The following is a 19,465-nucleotide window of genomic DNA, read 5'->3' on the forward strand; positions in this document are numbered from 1 at the left end:
TAGCAGAAGAAAACAAAACAAAATGTGAGTTAATCGGAGACGTCATTCAACCGTCAACGTCAGCTTTGCCAATGTCTGGGTACCAAATTGTAAGAGGAGCATAAAGATCTTTATTTTCGATGACTAAACATTAGTAATATTTTAATTCAGCTTGTTTTTTGGAGTAAAGTGTGCACAGAAGTTGAATATTGAAGCCTAAACAACCCACGGCAGGTTTTTTGGCGGGAACTGCGAAAAAACCCAGAAAACGTTTTCTCCCAGTTTAGCGAACTCCCGATATAACGAACTATTTTCTGGTTCCCTTCAGAGTTCGTTATATCGGGATTTTATTAAATATACGTTCCTTCGTGCGTATGGCAAGTAAGCTTTTGAGCTGACAGGCTACTACTGTAGGCTTAAAAACATGTAACACTATAACTTATACATTTATATAACGCTATACAGATGCATGTAACGCTATTATATATCAAATGAATATGATATGCAATAATATTGTTCACATAAATCAGAACAATACTAATAAACTGTTCTCATACCAATCAGAAGAATATATGAAACATACAAATCAGTAAAATATGCAATATGTAAAATATAATATGCCATAGATATATCAGCTTTTTTTCTAGCGGCTTTTCAAATGGCCTTTCTTTTAATTTTCATTAGTTGAACCATGCTTGAACATGATAGTGTAGAAAAGGTCAAGATTCCATATCGACTCACCCAAGATATTAAAACTCTCCACTCTCTCTAAACTACGATTAGTAAGGAATTTCTTGACAAATAAAGCTGGGCACTCTCGCGTTAGAACACAGTGGTTTGCATGGAAAAATGTCGTTGGTTGTGACGATGGACCGTGTCAAACTAACACATAGCTAGCTGTATAATTTTGTTTCCTGAAAAACTTATGAAGTGGCAAAAACCCTAGTTATGACCCATAATATATTCCATTTTTCTCTCCGTCAGATATTCCCTCCAGGCATATGGGGCATGGTATGATTACAGGCCAACACCATTTTGAACTGAGCTCTTCAGGAAAACGTACACCTTGCCTTGTTTTATGAAAAATAATTATTTGACAAAGATTTTCCAAGAAAACTCCCAACTCGATCATGCCTTTTGGAATTCTTCCACATTATTGTAGTGAATCATTCACGAAGTTTCTATTTTTAGTAATTTCAATCTTTTTAGTTGGGTTTTACTGATCTGCTTACATGTTTGTGTTTGTTTGATCCAAACCTAAATCTTCATAAACCTTATGTTTTGACAGTACAGAATAAGGTTAAAATTAAATTGATGATTGAGTTTCTGAGCAAAGACAGTAGTGCCACCACACCATAAAACCAATATCATCTCAGCTAAAAACTTTGGCGTGAAATAATTGGAAGATCGAAAAGATTTCCGGCGGCAGGGCCTCAGAATTCGCTGTGAACTTGACTGGGTTGCCTCTCTGTTTCAGTCTAAAAATATTTGGCTTAAACAGACTAAGAGACGAAATACACTAACAATGAATATGTCATTTTACACTCCTGATATTGTGATATGAACTATCTAGTGTTATGAAGGCATATTGAATATTTGCAAGTAACTCTCAATTTAAAACCATAACCACGAAAAATGCATGCATTCAGATTTCCTTATCTAATGTAAGAAGCAAAAAATACATAGCAAAAGAAACGTTTCAAGGAACCGTAATTTTGAGCAAAGGAATGTAAGTTTCTATTAGCGATATTATTAGGTGAATATAATCGATAGCAACAAAGATATCGTTACGGGAATATGGACGTTTCGATTCGATTACGACAAATCGTACCGAGATATGTTCTTTACGAGGGCATTACTTTGACAACACGGGAAGACCTAAGATGAGGCTTTATCACATCAAGTCGCTTTTTCTGAAGTATCTCGATACTGGGGGACATTAAATAGACATCGGCACTATGGGGACAATGACATTACAACAATATTTTCTGAACTGGGACATTTACTTTACAGAAACATTGACAGAATTGAACACTGCACTTATGGCATTACGGAAAGATTCAGAATAAAAAACAATGCATGAGGCTCAGAGTGCCCAAATATAAGAAACACGAGGCTCAGAGTGCCCGAAAATTAAGAAACATTTTAAGGCTCGTATAAAGGACTAAACATTTTGTACAATGCGATAAAAACTTTGTCATAAACTTTCCTATAAGCAATAAAGCACGAAATACGAACAGAAATGAACCGCTTACTTACAGCATAGGATATTTGAAATTAAACTTTCTCTTGCGTAATCTAAACATCTTATTAAAACAAATCAGTGTCATTTGAAGTCGAGACTGGCAAAAATTTTATAAACACCGAGGGTGAACTCTTTGCGAGTGTCTTTTTATATAAAATAGTCGTCTTAACATTGTCGCATATTTACGGTTAATCCTTTTTTATCGCAAATCAGTGCAATAATCGCCATAATAAAGGCAGTTCACAGGTAATAGAGTGGCTTAAGCTACTACAAGGTTATATATTGGCCATTTGTAGACTGACAGACCGCTTAAGCCACCTTAGTATCTATCCGTTGCCTGTAACAAGAATGGAACACTTCAATTGATTAAAACCTTTCAAAACTCACTAGCTATATGTTTGTATACGTGACAGTAACTCATTCTGTAAATCGTCTTTAAATCGATCGGCTTCAGCGGATTTAAATACATTAGCCGCAGTGGTTAGGAAATCTTTGGGGTCGTTTATTTTCGAAAGCATGAAGCTGACACAGCAAGTTGCCAAACGTCTTGCTTGGCAGGACACTGCCTCAATGTAAAGTCCTGCCACATTTTTATTAGATATGGAGCTCGTTAAATGACTTTCACAGTCGTCTCGAAGGGCGTCTATCATAAACCGGTCACTCAATCGAAGCACGTCTGCGATCAGAAATAGCTTCTGCTTCCCTGTAAAATGCTGGGCAAAACAGTGAAATTTCTCCACCGATTTGCGATCCTTGTCCTTTAAAAGATGACCAGATATTTTGCTATAAATTTTATCATTGTCACATTCTATAGAATCAATGCAGTCAGCTTCACCACCTTGCATTTTGAGTTGCGAATCCACGATGGTACAACCAGGCATTGTTTTGACATCATGTTCTGAGATATGAATTTTCCCACAAAAATGGCAATTACCGCGACACTGCAATGTTTCAAAGTCTATGTCGCAACCATAAACATTGTGCAAGAGAATAACAAAACTTGTCGCATAGACGTCTTGTAACTCTACGTATGGCAGAGAAGAGTCGACAAAATTACTTGAAAGCATGGCAGCGAATACAGGCGACACGTTACATATTACTTCCTTGTCAACATAAATTCTTACATGTCCTTCCAAAGAGAAACAAGCGATTTCAAACTTTGATTTGTCATTCTCTATGGCATAATCAAGACTTGTTTCTGGACTTTGCATACACATTTCTGGCGCTTCATACCTGCAAAATAACAACGACAAGACGCAGCAAGCATGTCTCCTGTCATCTTCACTGCATTTTTCAACCCTCGGTTTCTTTCTTGTGACGTCACATACTTCATCTTTATGACGACTCCTGCGCAGACCGTTCCTATTTACAGCTCGTTCGTACTTATCATTGAGATCGGTTGTGTTCCTTGAACAAGATACTATCTGCAATGAATCTGCTAATCCTTTACAAGCTAGAACTGCATTGCACAGTCTTGTGTAGTTGCTGGGCTGGTTTGATAACATATTCCCTATCATCTTTAGTCCTTTCAGATCAACGAATATCTTCTTGATGGTGGCAGGGGATCTAAAATGTAAAATTAGAAGTTAATCACAATTATAAAATCATGAAAAAGCAAAACATTAGTTGTAAGTATGTAAAAATAACATGTCCCATTGAATTTTGGAGGTTACTAAACCGCCATTGGTTGCATTATACAGAAAGCTATTTTTAGCTTGACCGACTTGACCCAGTGCCTTAGCTAGTCTTTGAACTAATTTCATGAATGTATGCATTAACGACGGAGTATTCCCAGATTTTCTTTAATAAAAATAGACAATAGCCCTACTCAACACCTAGTATCAACTGTCAAAAGAGATTAAAAGGAACGTAGGGACGGGAGATTACACAAGAACTGAAAATATTCCATCGAAAGAAAAAAAATTTGCACAGATTTCTATTACATATCTAGGTATTTTCCTCATCGATAGATGTTATCAACGAAGAAGAATATGAATTTGCAAGAAAACCAACCTGCAGATGTAACAGAATCCAGTTACAAAAGCTTCTTTAACCTCACAAGAATCCGAAAGAAGACCATGTGCTAACACCCCTTGACCAAAAAGAGATTCAGCGTGTCGTGTCAAGTTCAATAAAAGTGATTTTCCGCACTTCTTACTTTGTAATGATGATGTCACTTCTCCTTTCTTGCGTTGTCTGGTTGTTACAGGGGAAATTTCTTCCGCTTTGCTGTTACTAGCGTTGCATTGAGACAGGTTCTCAGTAAAACCAACGGTATTAACTTTTCCTTCGCATTTTGGTTTTTGAAAAAGCTGAGCCAGTTCTCGAAAAGACATGGCATTCCGGTCTAGCAAAACTTCTTTGTTTCCATCGCAACTAGACATTGTGCAATTAAATAAATTTTCCAGATCATCGACACTATATCCAGTGTGTAGCTGAAAAAAGATTGACTGAACAAGGCCTAGCTTGAGAAGTATTTCAAAAAATAATGGATTTTGGGTGATTCTGTTGAGAATTCTCTCAGATCTCGTGTCATAAGGGTCTTTCATATTCATGTATTTTAATAATGGGCTAATACAGGCTTTGGTGACCATGAAACGAATGGCCCTAGTTTGAGACAACTTTGCAAGTATAAGCAGCACATCTTGAAATGGGCCTCTGTGTCCATGAATATTAGTCAATGAGCCATCAGCACTCGGGAGCACTGGGCTGCCTTCCGTAGACTTAACAACGAAACTCCTGGCAATATAATCTTCAGGTTGTTCGTCCAGTTGACTTTTCAGACTTAGATTCAATATCCGCTCTAAATAAATATGAAGACTTGTCAAAAGGCCTGCCCGTAACATGGTATCAAGGCTGGGATCGTCAAATACAAAGCAGACGAACGTACTGACGATTTGGAAATGAAACTTGGAATATTTTGACTCGCCTAGAAGTTTAACCAGTTTTTGTAGCGCCCCTGATCCCCGCATTCTACTTCTATTCATTGCCTCCATGGCACAGAGACAAAGTGATGAAAATGCATTCTTGAATCTCTGAGAGTCACCTTCTTTCGAAAGTTCTTCCACGCAAACCTCAATAAAGTTTGTACCGCATATAGATACTCTAACTCGTGGAACGACAATCATATAATGCAAACAGTCGGATACCATTCGAAGCTCCTCCTCTGGTATATTCTTTTGCATTAATGATAATAGTAAGGGCAGGCCATTAAAAGCCAGTACACGCAGGCATATATTCTCTGAACCGTTTGTGATTCTAAAAAATCTATGCAAAACTTTCAGAGTTGATTTAAGTATCTTTCCTAGATCTGACTCTAATGTTTTTATAAGTGATTGAAAACCATCAGCTGAGACTGCACACTCGACTAACGTGGCATTCTTACAAATCGACCATAGAGTTCTGTGAATTGTTACTGAGCAGATGTGCGACTCATACAGAGGCAGCAGATTGACGAGGGAAATTAGAATTCCCTGACCAGCTTCTTCAGCTTCATATACTGAAACTAGCAAAGTGCAAACTCTTTTGATGATAGATTCGCTCTGTTTTTGTAACAGCAAGTTTTCTAAAAGGCAATCAAAAGCAGCTCACCAATCAATGGTAACATTTGTACAAGAATGAATTTATATTTTGGTCCCAATTGCTGAACTTCTGGGGAATATATTTTACATCTATATATGGATGTGTTTTTTAAATTGCAAAATTGTAAAATAATGGCATATAGCCCAATGAGCTATAAAGCAGGGTAATAGGGTACAATAACTTGGCATAGAACATGAAAAGAGGTGTTTCAACATTTCTCTGGGACTTTAAAGGGTGTGATAAAAAATTATCTTTGCAGCTATGGCCCTACGTCCAATCAAGGTCTGATTTCATGAATCAGTCTGAGGCCTTACATGGCTTTTGAAAACCCCAAGGAAAAGGTCCTAACATCAAAACAAAATAACCATCAGAGAATGTTTCTTAAAAAACAGTATTCCAGTACAGTAACCTATTGCCAAAAATACTAGGATTTTCTTGCAAAAACCATGATAAATATACTCAGATCCGGGTAGTTATTAATCTTTTGTAATTTTTCTTTCTAGATCGTAAAAAATACCACAACTTACCAATGACTTTAGACCCATTGACTCTTTCAAACTGCAATGAAAACAAAAATAATTATCATTGTTTAATTTCTATTATGAATAAATACAATGCTAGAAATAACTTACCAACAACTTATAAGAAAATGAACAGCAGGTATGTTATTTCAACTGAAAGGTCAGGAGGGTGGGGCTAGAACCAGTTCTTTGTTAAAAAAAATGTGGCTTTCAAACTGTAAGGAGTAACTGCCCCTTTAGACTTCCACCTTGATCAACCACCCAAGACACTTGTCTACCACCACCTCATCCCAGAGTGTAGTGCTAGGGGGCTCAGGGAGGGCTAAGCACCCCTTGTCTATGTCAAAATTCAGCCAATTTCTACTTTTCATAGTTTTGCCACAATACCCCCCCCCCCCCTTCTTATTTTGATAGCACCACACCTCTGCCCTACCCCTAAATTCCTCATTTTTAAGATCTCTAACTGACCAACTATATGATATATATCATAATAGCAAAAACTTGTTAAATTTGTTCAGAATGTTTCACTTAGAAGAATCTTAATTTGTTAAGAATGTTTCATTTAGAACCTTAGAAGATTGGCTTTGTATGCACTCTATAAGTAAGACCCCAGACAATGACTCCATACTGGAGAAATGAAGAAAATAAAGAGCTATATATATAAAGAGATTAAAACACTAGTAGGTAAAAGATGCCTCACTTTAAAAAATATACCACAAGTTCTTGATAGCTCCTTGGAAAGTTCACTTATAAAATATTTTCATCTAAACTTAAATTTTCATCCAAAAGGAGACCAAGGAATTTGACATATTTAGCCAGTTTATTATACTTATTACCAATTTTTAAATTGATACTGTCATGCAAAGGGTTATGAGCTGAGTGAAAAATGACAACATTTGTTCTATCTACCTTCAAGGCAAGTTTATTAGCATCTAGCCATTTTTGACATGTCTAAGCTCCTTGTTGACCACTTTTTGAAGAGTATTTAGGCTGTCTGATTCGAAGTAGTATTTGATCATCAGCAAAGAGATAGAAAGATAGTTCGAAAGATGAACTGGGAAGATCATTTGCGTAAATTAGAAACAGAAGTGGGCCAAGGACATAGCCCTGTGGTACACCACAGGTAATATTGTGATGACTGGAGTTGTAGCCATTTACTGAAACATACTGACTTCTGTTACTGAGATAAGAAGTAAACCACGCTAAAGCTGTGCCTCGAATGCCATAATGGTGAAGTTTGTTAAGGAGAATCTGATGATTTACAGTATCAAAAGCTTTTTGTAGGTCAAGGAAGATTCCATATCCAAATATTTTATTATCCAAAGAATTCTTGATTGATTCTGTCAAACTGATTAATGCATTGTTAATCAAATGATCAGCTCGAAAGCCAAACTGGAGATTATACAAGATTTTATATACTTTCAGAAAACTAAATAACTTTTTATACATTAATTTCTCTATGAATTTGCTGAAGAAAGACAGGAGAGATATTGGTCTGTAGTTTGAAGTTGTTAGGGGGCAGCCCTTCTTGAATAAAGGGATGACCTTGTCTTGTTCCATTTTTCAGGAAATATACCAGACTGGAAAGACTCATTAATGATTTGAGAGAGAGGGGAGGAAAGGTGAAGAGAAAGAATTTTTAATAATTTGATAGGTATACTATTTGGACCTATTGATTTACCAGCCTTAAACAAATACATTACATCTGATATTTTGTATGAGGCTGCAGGAGATATGAAAAAAGACTGTGGATTATTTTTATCGAGATAATCTAAGGGAGACTTTTGGGACCTGGGTAGACTCTTTGTAACACCATCAGCTACATTTAGGAAAAAATTATTGAAAATATTTGCAATAGATGCTAAATCAAATGTTAGGTTACCCTTAAAAATTTTAATAACATGGGAGTTCTCAAGGACCGAGATATAGGGGGGACCGGGGGGGCCCTGACCTGCCCAAATATTTTAGTACCATAAGTAATCAGTACCATAATTTAGTACCATAAAAAATTTGCGGAATTATCATTTGCACATTTCAAAGGAATAAATTCCCATGAATACTGCAAAAGTTCCACTTATCGAGGTCCACCTTACCGGTTGCAACATCGTTTTGATACCTATATTTTTGTAAGAAACCACTTATAAACTCCAATACTAAGAATAAATCATTTTAGAGACTTTTTGTCGTAGATCTTTTAGTCTAAGAAATCTAATGGTACATCTTTATTTAAGATCTGATATTTCTTAGAAACTCTCAGTACAGATAAAATTATGTAGCTTTTTTATAAGAAATAGCTGTTTTGCCACATATTTTTAAAAAAATTGTTGTTTGTTAAATTTTGTTTTGTTGGAAGCCGGTGAGGTTACTTATTAATCATCAATCTTTTTGTTGTTTTGTTGAAAAGATTACTACATAGTTAAGCAGATATTAATAATATTAATGTTTTATAGATTTTTTGGTTTGCAGGTAAGGAATCAAGTTGTTGCTGCCTTAGTTTGTCACATTTAATGATCCTAAAATGTGTGATCATTTAACCTCTTTAGAATAAAAATTTTTTCAGTAATAAAATTTTTCTCACGACCAAAATTTATTTGGTTTGGCACTGCCGGTGACAGCTATTTTGATATATATTCAGCAGGGATCCCCCCAGACCGTCAAATTTGCCAAAAAAAAATCATTTATTTGCCAACAGGTTTGAAAATTTGCCGACCATGCATCCCTTGATGGCGAACACTCTACACTTTTGAAATATGATTTTTTCAAGGGTTTCCACACCCCTCACGCTCCCTTTCATGCCAGCCCTGCTGCCCCCCCCCCCCAAAAAAGTGGTATCTCTGTCCTTGGGAGTTCTTAATGCTAATAATGGTTCATGCAAACTTCTTTTTACAAATAACATAATATTTGGAAATTTTTTATTTGTTTTGAGTTTTAAATTAGTTGAACATTTTTTTTCTCTCCGAAAACTTGTTTGTCTCAACACTAAAATTTATCTAGGAGCTTAATTCCCAGGTTCGATGCTTTTGCAGACCAGCAGCCTAAATAACTCGGAGTTCCTAGACTGCTGGACTTGATGTTTTAAACTCATCGTAAACCAAATCAATAATTAATCAGAATATAAAAAAACTATTGTTATCAAAACCTCTTCTTTGAATATTTTGGTTTCTTTAGACAGCCTTTGAAGACACCATAATGATAACTCGATAACAGCGGGATTGTTATTGTCCACTGTGGAGGAATGATCACGTGGTACACTGTGGCCTAACTCATTCAGCATCAGCGAAAAAAGGCGACTAATTCCACCCTTTGTTACTATAGCATTCTTTGCTCTTTCTTGCTTTAGCAGCTTGCATAGTTTCTTTAAACTACATAAAACATGTTGGTGTTGTTTTGATGATATATTTAAGAAAACATGGTCTAATTCGTCTTCGATCTTTGTCTCCAGTTTATCATCATTCATTTTCAAACTTCGTCAACAAGTGTAACGGGAAGCTTACTGTGGTTGTTGCTGCTGCTCAAAACAAGAATTCTACACTTTCTCCAAAAAAATTTAGTGGAAATCCAGGAATTTATAGGAAGTACCAGGTATCAATGCTGAATCACGCAAAAATGCGTAAAAAATGCAAATCACGCTTTCACGGCACCGAGAATTAAATTTCGCGATTCACTATTCGCGATACACTACTACTCTCTAGCGTTCACTAGCCTCACACGAAAAATTCTGAACAGTTATCGAGCCTTTGTCGTATTTGTATCTAATAAAACAGAACATCAAAGTTACAAATTAATAGCATAATAAATAAATAAGATAAAATGTCAATATGCTAGGAATGGTATTTCATTTTGGGAAAGTTTAATAATAACCAAATATTGTTAATGTTTATATAAAACAACGAGAAATAAAATATAAATTAAAATGCAAAAGGTTGGTGGCAATATTTGTACTATATTGCTGGTCCGTTGGGAAACATTGAATAGCTATCTAGTACGTACCATTCCTTAAATTTTTAACAAAATTATTTTTACTATTAGGTCTTCGGTCAGGTCATGACAATATTCTGCATATAGCTTCTTGTTTGCAGAGCCATCGGCATTTGATTCTTTGAATATTGAAGATGTTTATCTGGTCTGTTACAGGAAACAAAGACTTGCTGCTTGTAAAAACGAAAGCACTCCATTTCGAAATTCACATGCAGCCATATTTTTACGCAATCATGCCCTAATGCTAATTTACAGGTCACGCGCGAATGTCGTCTACTCATGCATTCACGCAAAATAAAATTTCGTTTCACGATATCGCGCATCGAGAATACTCCGATCACGCAATCACTTCAAAATACCTTGTACCCCCATTTCAACATACACCTTTTTGGATATTGAAAATGTTTTTGATAAAATTCAGTGCCCCATCACGGCCGTGAATAACGCAGTTTTCAAAATTTAGCTGTTTGTTACATTTCTATGGAATTTGTTGATGTTTAGAAATATCTAAACATTCAAAATGAAGTAACTCGCAATAGAACAGTTCAAACAACATAACAATAAGGATAATAATTTCAAGATGAAGATTTCAAATCCGAGGTCCATTTTTGAGAAATGTGTGTAGATAGCGAAATGCAAAATCGGTGACATAGATCCGGAACGACGAATATAAACTTTACATGGACGTAGACGTAGATGGTGCTAATTAAATTTTGCTTGTTGAGATGGGCTGCAGCCCTCCCAACTACCTTATCTTCTACGCCTATTAAAATCTACAGTAGACTCCGGTTAAAGCCTCACCAAAAGTTGCCTTAAAACTTAATTGTAAGCGTATTGAACTCAATGCGTAAAGTAAACAGAACTCAATTGAAAAGCTTGCGTGTTTGGGTCGAAATTTTATGTGACTGTAACGGCTAGTGTTACTTTAAGTGGAATCGACCGTACAACCAATTCAAGGCAAAGTAGCTGCATTGTAAGTCCTTCGTTACAAGTTCATAAAGGCAGAAACAATCCATTTGCTTTTGGGAAAATAAACACTTTAAGAACCACTTGGATTCACTTATTTCTAGAGATCTTCATCCTCAGATCTTAAAATGTTGGGCATCAGTTCCCGACGGCTTTTATATTAACTATGGTTTGGATCAGGGCATTGCATCAGCAATTTTTCACAAATTGGGGTCCTAAGAGTACCATTTCTTAGAGACGAACAAAGTTGATTGCCTAAATACTGTCTTGAAGTTAAAAAACGATATCAAAGTTCATTTATCGCATTTGAAATTTATCTTTGACCCATATAACTTGTAGGGCAGATGCAATGTATCTAAACTAACAAACTTCTTTGCAGCCAACTAGCACTGTATTTTCAAAGAGGCAGTGAAAAATGAAAGTCAATGCTGTTATGAAAATTATTTTTAAACATAATGATACACAATCATTAATCAAAGAAACTACAAGTAAAAATGAAAAACCTTTCTCTAACGGTCTCTGATAAAAAGTCATTGGTGGGCGAAAATCGCGTGCACCAAAACCGTTTACTATCATATCACATAATGGACAAAGAGGACTAATACATTCCCTAAATGCAAAGCTACACCGGTCTCTAAAGCGATATAAACAAGTTTGTCACATAGATTTGTACGCTTCATTGACAATCAAACAGCTAGCTAAAACATAGCCCTAAAGCAGTGACGAGAGTTTGTCTTGTCTAGAAGTAGAAGAAAAGGGTAAGGGGTATGTCTGTTGTTTAGTTTCCATCTTCAAACCTCACAGTCACAGTCACTAACAGAGTTTCTGCTTACTAAGAAGCATTAATTATCGTCGGCATCATCCCTTTGTGGTGACGCAGAACGGCTTTTGGATCGGGAACGTGAGCGTGACTTAGATCGGGATGCGGATCTAGAGCGGGAACGCGAACGAGATCGCGACCTTCGTGGACTGCGTGAGGCGGAGCGTCGAGAGCTTCTAGATCTTGACTTGCGTGGGCTGCGGGAGGCGGACTTGCGTTGACTGGATCGAGATCGAGACCGTGAGTAAGAGCGGTGCCTTGATCTGGATCGGGACCTGGACCTTGAACGAGATCTTCTGCCCCTGAAAGTGGATATGTTTCATAAATGAAATAAACCATTTACAAAAATATGTAATTTGGTCGGAGATGAGATGAGATGAGATGAAATGAAACAAAAAGCATAAGGACTGAAAATTGCAAACTTGAATCAAAAGATCCTTCCTGAAAAATTTTCTAGAACATTGGGTAACCTTTACAGATAAGCTGGAATGCCACAAACCAATTCTAAATTAAGACATGTTCAAGTAATCGATTTGTTGGAAAAGTAATTAAATCCTACCTTGAATAACTCCTTGAACGAGAACGCGACCTTCTTTCAGTCTAAGGACAGAATTAGAAGACATTGCAAAACTCATGGATCAAAACAGAAGCTATACAAATTGATGTGACAGAAATTGGTTGGTTTAATTGGGAAAAGGGGAAGGGGGGAAGGAGGAAAAGGGGGATAAAGCTGACTAAGAAAAGGTGGAGAGTAGAAAAAATGACAACAATAGGGAAAAACACTGAAAAAGATTCTCAACATAAAAAACAATCTCACGCCTATGGCACTGGTGATATTTAACCAAATAACATAACTAAACTCACTGATATGGTCAACAGAGATGTGGATAAATAAATTGGCAATGCAAATCTAGAGGATAGATCATGCCTGAAAATACATGAGACAACTATGATGCTGCCTTTATTAAAATTGCTTTTAGCATCTTTTATATTTTACGTTTTAATAACTTCGCTGAATGTTTAGAAGCAGTGAAATCAAATGCATGTGAATAACAAACATAGGACATGGTCTATTTTGACAACATATATAATTTAGCTTCATGAAGTTTAATTGCAATAAAACTGTAACCTAACAATAGAACCATACCTCTACCATTCGTATACGTTTTCCATTCAACTCTGTGCCATCAAGCTTTCTGATAACATTCTTCATATCTTCGTAAGAAGCAAAGCATATGACTCTGTTGGGCAAAAAGGAATTGTCAAAAAACCATTCTCAATCTCCATCAAATTGAAAAAAAGTTGAATAGAGATGTAAAACTGCAGGCAGAACTTTAATTTCTTAAGGGGGCTGGATCACGTGTAAGACTGCCAAACAATGTTGTTATGTTGATGCTTGTGGATGGGGGGGGGGGGTGAATCCACCACAGCAACTGAATTGAAATTTGGTAGAATAGAGAATCACAGCGCATCAAGAAGATTGTGGCATCACTTGTTACAAACAATTATTTCTTTAATTGCTATAGTTTTAAGATTGATTTTATACGTATAGTTCAACATTATATCATTGATCAGTCCACAAAAAGGAGCCATTTGTGCTGCAGCGGAAACACAAAAAGTTATTGTCCTGACGGGCTGTTTGGCCAAATGGACAGCACAGAGACATCTGTCTGTGTAAGCCCAGGTTCACAAACAGTAAACAATGCTGAAAGCGACAGTTTACAAATGTTTCACATTTGGCAGCATTGCTGAAAATATAAAGATTTCATGGTCTACCATTTTGTCAGACACTCCGCACAAAATGTTTGTTTACAGTTACATGATCCAGCCCATTAAATATTCACATCAGCTCAAATGGCCAAGGTCTCTTTCCTTTGCAGGTTTGTATAGTCTAAGGTTACATTATTAAACAATTGCAAGATGATAAACTAATCACTCTCTTATAAGCTAAAATTGCAAATGATTATAAAGCATAAAAGACCGTATTACAATTATCAACATTCTTGAGACTGTAAATCAAGTGAATCACACTTACGCTTCACCACGCTTGTGTTTGTGAGCATCAGCGTAAGTAACTTCCCCAGCTTGTCTGCAGTAGTCCTTTAGATCCTTTGAGCAGAAAGATACAGATCCAAATTGATAAGAAATATAACAAAATACATTAAAATGGTGATACTTACCAAAATTCTATAGCTATGCCACACAAAGATATGACTTCAAGAGCTGATTCATGATCCTTCTTACCTAGCAGAAGCCATCTTGTGACAATTCAAAGGTACCAACAATATATAACTACAGAGTGCTTTTTTTATTGTTTAGGGGCTATCATTTCCTTTTAATAAAAAATGATGAGCCAGTCTCGCAAAATAGGCAACAAAAAACTAGTTAGTCCTTAAGAGATCAATTAGATTAGATCATTGATGTTTTCCTGGCGCCATCTTGCTGTATAAAATGTAAAGGTTAATAAATTTATTACTATTTTTAATATGAAAATAAAGAAAAAAGTTCTTTGAGCAAAAACTTTTGAAAAAACACCATCAGTAGAAGATAATCACATCTTTTCTTCCAACTGAGGGAGCGATATCTCAGTTGAAAATCATTTTTCACATCCCTCAATTTTAGCAGTGCATTGATACACAAAATTGCTTCATCGAGTCACAAGTGGGGGTGTTTAGAGCTATGAGAGCATCGCATCTTTTAAATTGACGGCACATCATCTGATCAGATCTTAGAGGTTTGAAACGTCACATCTTAGAGACGATAATCATCACATCTAACAGCACATCTAACAGCACATCTAACATCAATGGCTGAGTATGTTCAGAGCATCAGAACTTCAAATGATAGCCTCACATCTATTGCATCTCAGTGCCACAGGCCTCATGCAGCCCTTGGCATCAGTCACACTGAAATTGGGAAGGATCATTTATAAGTAATTCAAACTCAATGACTCTACCATTTTTATGAGAAAAAACCTTCCTTTTTGTTCTGTCATTATTTAAAAAGAACTGACAAAGCCCATGCCTTTTAAACAATACATTCTTCAAGAATACAATTATTTACACCCAAATAAAAATTTACAGTTTTAAATGTGTGGCTTGATTTCGAAAATTACCATTATTCTTCATAAAAACACTTAACATGAATTTATTAAAAAAAATTGTTTGCATTTATGGAGACAGACAAGCAAACATGCACTGTGTTGCACAAAATTATTTGATTTCTTGAGAAAGAACTTACAAAATTCAGACACTTGAAATAATATATATATCTGAAATCTGCTACAAGCAACAGGCTATTATGTATCTTTATATATTTATATAGTCTGAAAATTTCTGAATATATTCTTAGAGTAAAACAATATAAAAATAGCTATGTTTTAGAAACTAGTTCCAGTGTAGCATACTTTGATGTTGCTTTTTGATATGTTATGTATATATATACAACATGGCCAATCACAATAATCACTTAAAACAATGAAAGAAGACAATAGAGTAATCAAACTCTAGCAATATTAGACATAAAAGGTTAAAATATTTTATATTCATATTACCAAATAGCATATCACAAGAAGATATAAAAACCCACCTGCCAGCTGACTCTGGTGGACAGATTTTCTACAATTAGTTTATTGGTTGTTTTCAATGGAGGACCATACCTAAAAACAAAACAAACTTCAAAAATATATAGTATATAAATTTACATGTACCCTTGTGGAAAGAATTATCCTCCTGTCATACCCTATTAGTTAATAAAGATACATTAATAGAAACAAACATATTAGGAGCATTGAGAAAGGAGCAGAAAATTATTCTCGCCCTAGCAATGAAGCTTTGATCAACAAGGTATTAGAATTGCAAGTTGGATTTAAAGCTAGAGCAAAAAATGATAGATTTGTAAATGACAAATCAAAAATTCCTCATTCGCCCATTCACAAAAAAGATCATTGGCATTTGTGTTTGCCTTTAGAATTCTGGATGGATGCTTTTAAAATATAGACCTAAGACAATTAGAAAATTTCTTGATAACTCGCAAAAACATTAAAGGTACCTTTCTAATGCTCTTTGTTTTCTGCTCTTCACAACATTTGTGAAAGCTCCACCACGACCCCGCTCAGTACCTCTGGCATGCTCAATAATTACCCTGGATGAAAGAGAGATAGATGACTCAAATAGTGAAAATTGGAGTCAAACTTTGAACATTCCTTGCCTGTAATAGCATACCAAGTTAGGAAGGCATCAGGCATTCCATTTACACAAGTTTGATCTCTATCAAAATGCTCTTGTCTAAACAGTACCTTTTTTGACAGAAGGAAATCATGGGTAATTTTTTCAACAGGAACACTGTACTGATTGGACAACTATACTGATCGTATGCTTGCATTTTTCTAATTGGCCTATTTCAATCCATAACTGGGTAATTATTGTTCTTGTTTTTCTGACCCTTATTTTGATGCTTTATACTCCGTGGGTTGTCAGAATCAAAAGCTTTCAGTATGTTGTTTGCTTTTATCAAAGCCATTTTCAATTTTGTACAGCCAAAAATTGTTCACAGTTATCTCAACATATATAGGCTTTCGTCGGAAAGGCGTGCGATCGCACGCGCACGCCCTGGCGCACACCTACTGCTTTCGAGGAGTGCAAAATATCGCACGCCTTCTTTTATTCTGAGTGCAAAATTCTCTATCAATGATTGGTTTTGTTGGTTTTTCGAGATGGGTTTAAATGTAAATCTTTCTTTGGTACTATTACTTTGTGCCATTTCAAAAAGGCTTAACACCTTGTCAGGGACTCGCGATCGCCTCAGCACTCGCGCAAACCCAACCACGCGAGTGTTTGATCGCTCGTGAAAAATGGTAAATTGTATCTTTTGTGAACCAAGCAAGTGACATAGACAATACAAAGCTGGTATATCAAAACACAGGAAATATAAGTAAGCTGACTTAACCACATCTCAATGAAAAAATGCATTTGGAAATCAATTCTACCGTGAATGTTTAGGAATACTTTGGGTACTTGGTATTTGAACTACAATAGCACTTGGAATATTTTCTGGGCAGTTGAAGCATTTTTGAAAAAGTATGGAACAACATTTTTCGATCATCCGTAAAGAACGTCTTTATGACCTTTGTGATGCACATAAAGTTTCAGTATCAAACCTTGATAAATTACAGTATTTCCCAACTAAAAAATCATTTTATAACTTTTATGAACTTGCTGTGGCCATTTGAATTTGTTTGCAAAGAAATTTTGCTGCAGTGTCACCATTTCTGTCTCAGCCTGTGCACTAATTTTGCTCACTAAGTCTATGAACTATATATATATATATATTTATGATACACATATATTGTAGATGTTATGTCTTGATTATGCTAAACTTGTCCTAAATCTTGGATTTATGTCCAAACAAACTGAATTTTAGACCATTTGAAAATCTTATTTCACATAGGTATGATAAACGATGATGCAATATACAAAATCTTTATGATGCAAATGTTATTATTTACCTTTCACCCATGAACTCCTTTCCATTCAGATCATAAACAGCATCATCTGCATCTCTGTAATCTTCAAAATCCTTAAAGCCAAAGACAAATCTAAACTGTCACTTAATTCATATTTGCTATGGAAAATTTCAATATTTTAGATAAAGTGTTACAATTAACCGTCAGGTGAAAAAATATGAATTTTTGAGAGTCCAAGGTACTCATCTACTGAATCAATAACTCAAATCTCTGTTATTTTTCCTTAAGCAATACAATTTTTTTAACATGGAGATTGGTGTGCACGAAGATAAATGAGAAAGGAACTTGAAAATAAATGTCAAACAGCCATTCAGCATAAACTTAAATCAGTTAATGTTGTAAGATTTATGGCTTAACAAAGTCTAGAAAATTAGCTTTGGGTGGAAGAGAGAGAAAGGATAACAAAGGTTTTTGAATGACATAGGGATTAAGATAATACATATTTTAGCTCATGTATATATGTAATGAGGAGGGAAGTTGTAATCAGTTATAAATTAATACTTTCTCTCCTATAGGTTTTGACACAAAGCAGCTCTTGAGACAGATTTTAACTTAAACAGTTTTGGTCTTTCTATCTGTAGTTATGCTTATTTTCAAACTTCTTTTTTAATTTTACAGTTATCTTACAGCTCTTAAGAGATGTTCAAAACCAACTGCTCTATCAAATTGCACTATGGTGCTTTCCATCCTCCTCTTCTATTGCCTTAGACTTAGGAGGGCTCGCTTCCCTTTTAGGAATTTTTTGTACTGCTATAATTGTTATTTAATTAAAATTGATAACGATAAGTAAACTATCACAACTTCGTTTTCTTCAAGCAGGTAAGATGAACATGACATAGAAACTTGATTGTTTACGCGTCGTTTTGATTTCTAAACCGTGGAAACTTGACACCAAACCAACGCTTTGACTGCTTCTGCCATCGCCGTCATTATTCAAGAATTCATTCATTTCGTATTAACGTTTTTTGATAAAAAACAGCTAACAGCATTTCCCAATCGAAATTATTTGTAGATAACCCATATCTGGGTGAGATACAGCTATGAAACATTACCCTTTGTGTAACCAAAGTGAAAAAACGCGCACGCGTCCGGGCCTACTTACCACGAATCCATATCCACTTTTTAGGTTGATTTCCCTCAGACGACCATAGCCCTTAAATAATCTTTCGATATCTCGTTCACTGGCTCGGCTTGGTAGCCTTCCAACGTAAAGTCGTGGTACAGTTTTCTCTCTTCTACTTGGTGAGTATCTCGACATTTTGCTCGACGCTCTGCACTTCTTTCTGTAAACTGTGATCTCGCAATGCGGGAAAGGCTCGAAAAGGGTTCTGGGAGGTTTTTCATTCGAGCTGCCTCGTATCAATAGAGTCCTCGATTCGAATAGAACCAAAAGTCAAAAGTCATTTTGTAACTTTTAACAACGTACTGTTATTTGGGTATAGGGTCACATCACCCTGATTGAGTATACATAGATGCAAGTTAAAATTTTTCTATTTCGCGTAGACTTAGACATAAAACTTGGCATTGACAAAATCCTTCAAACTCTTCTGATATATATTTCAAAAGATCATTTTTGAAAAGACCGCGATTGGGTATGTTTTCCGAATAAAAAATGAGATTATGCAACAAAATCTGCACAATTTTAAAATATCATGACTTTTGTGACTTTTCTTAAAAACGTGTACTGTCATCTGGAGCAAGTAAGCTTTCGAAATCAGAAAGGGCTAGCATCGTATAATGTATTAACATCGAATAATGACCGAGAATAAACAAACAAATTTATGCAGGTGCTGATCTAAAGCAATGCAAGTAGAAGAAGGACAATTTTGGCTTGCTTCTTGTTTTTGACT

General features: G+C 35.7%; 2 protein-coding genes across 3 annotated transcripts; both read right to left on the reverse strand.

Annotated features, from left to right (window-relative positions):
• Positions 1 to 85: 85 nt before the first annotated feature.
• Positions 86 to 11,573, reverse strand: LOC135683046 (uncharacterized). The gene is made up of 4 exons (XM_065198179.2): positions 9,467 to 11,573; positions 6,334 to 6,364; positions 4,238 to 5,789; positions 86 to 3,790 (listed from the first exon to the last, which is right to left on the reverse strand). Exons 1-4 carry the CDS (start codon positions 9,782 to 9,784, stop codon positions 2,611 to 2,613), a joined length of 3,081 nt encoding a protein of 1,026 aa, XP_065054251.2. The 5' UTR covers positions 9,785 to 11,573; the 3' UTR covers positions 86 to 2,610.
• A 127-nt stretch (positions 11,574 to 11,700) lies between these two features.
• On the reverse strand, positions 11,701 to 18,937 carry LOC135683056 (serine/arginine-rich splicing factor 5). Of its 2 annotated transcripts, XM_065198191.2 has the most exons (8): positions 18,718 to 18,936; positions 17,598 to 17,668; positions 16,142 to 16,234; positions 15,680 to 15,749; positions 14,127 to 14,200; positions 13,239 to 13,332; positions 12,651 to 12,691; positions 11,701 to 12,393 (listed from the first exon to the last, which is right to left on the reverse strand). In XM_065198191.2, the coding sequence occupies exons 1-8, from the start codon at positions 18,871 to 18,873 to the stop codon at positions 12,114 to 12,116; spliced, it is 879 nt and encodes a 292-aa protein (XP_065054263.1). In that variant the 5' UTR covers positions 18,874 to 18,936; the 3' UTR covers positions 11,701 to 12,113. The 2 variants fall into 2 exon arrangements, with proteins under 2 accessions (XP_065054263.1, XP_088965655.1); XM_089109529.1 differs by lacking the exon at positions 13,239 to 13,332 and having other exon boundaries at positions 18,718 to 18,937.
• Between the last annotated feature and the right edge of the window lie 528 nt (positions 18,938 to 19,465).

Source organism: Rhopilema esculentum, chromosome 7 (genome assembly GCF_057945365.1).
Source record: "Rhopilema esculentum isolate cy_ngs chromosome 7, ASM5794536v1, whole genome shotgun sequence".
NCBI lineage: Eukaryota > Metazoa > Cnidaria > Scyphozoa > Rhizostomeae > Rhizostomatidae > Rhopilema > Rhopilema esculentum.

What these genes read in the sequence shown, in the direction of transcription:
- LOC135683056 (XM_065198191.2), bottom strand. Translation starts at nt 18,873, where the DNA reads ATGTCGAGATACTCACCAAGTAGAAGAGAGAAAACTGTACCACGACTT. An exon ending in AAACAAAGAGCATTAGAAAG is followed by an intron (nt 15,750 to 16,141) that starts GTACCTTTAATG and finishes TTTTGTTTTTAG; the next exon opens with GTATGGTCCTCCATTGAAAA. An exon ending in AACGTATACGAATGGTAGAG is followed by an intron (nt 12,692 to 13,238) that starts GTATGGTTCTAT and finishes TTCTGTCCTTAG; the next exon opens with ACTGAAAGAAGGTCGCGTTC.
- LOC135683046 (XM_065198179.2), bottom strand. Translation starts at nt 9,784, where the DNA reads ATGAATGATGATAAACTGGAGACAAAGATCGAAGACGAATTAGACCAT. An exon ending in CCAAAATATTCAAAGAAGAG is followed by an intron (nt 6,365 to 9,466) that starts GTTTTGATAACA and finishes TTTTCATTGCAG; the next exon opens with TTTGAAAGAGTCAATGGGTC. An exon ending in CAATGGGTCTAAAGTCATTG is followed by an intron (nt 5,790 to 6,333) that starts GTAAGTTGTGGT and finishes ATTGCCTTTTAG; the next exon opens with AAAACTTGCTGTTACAAAAA.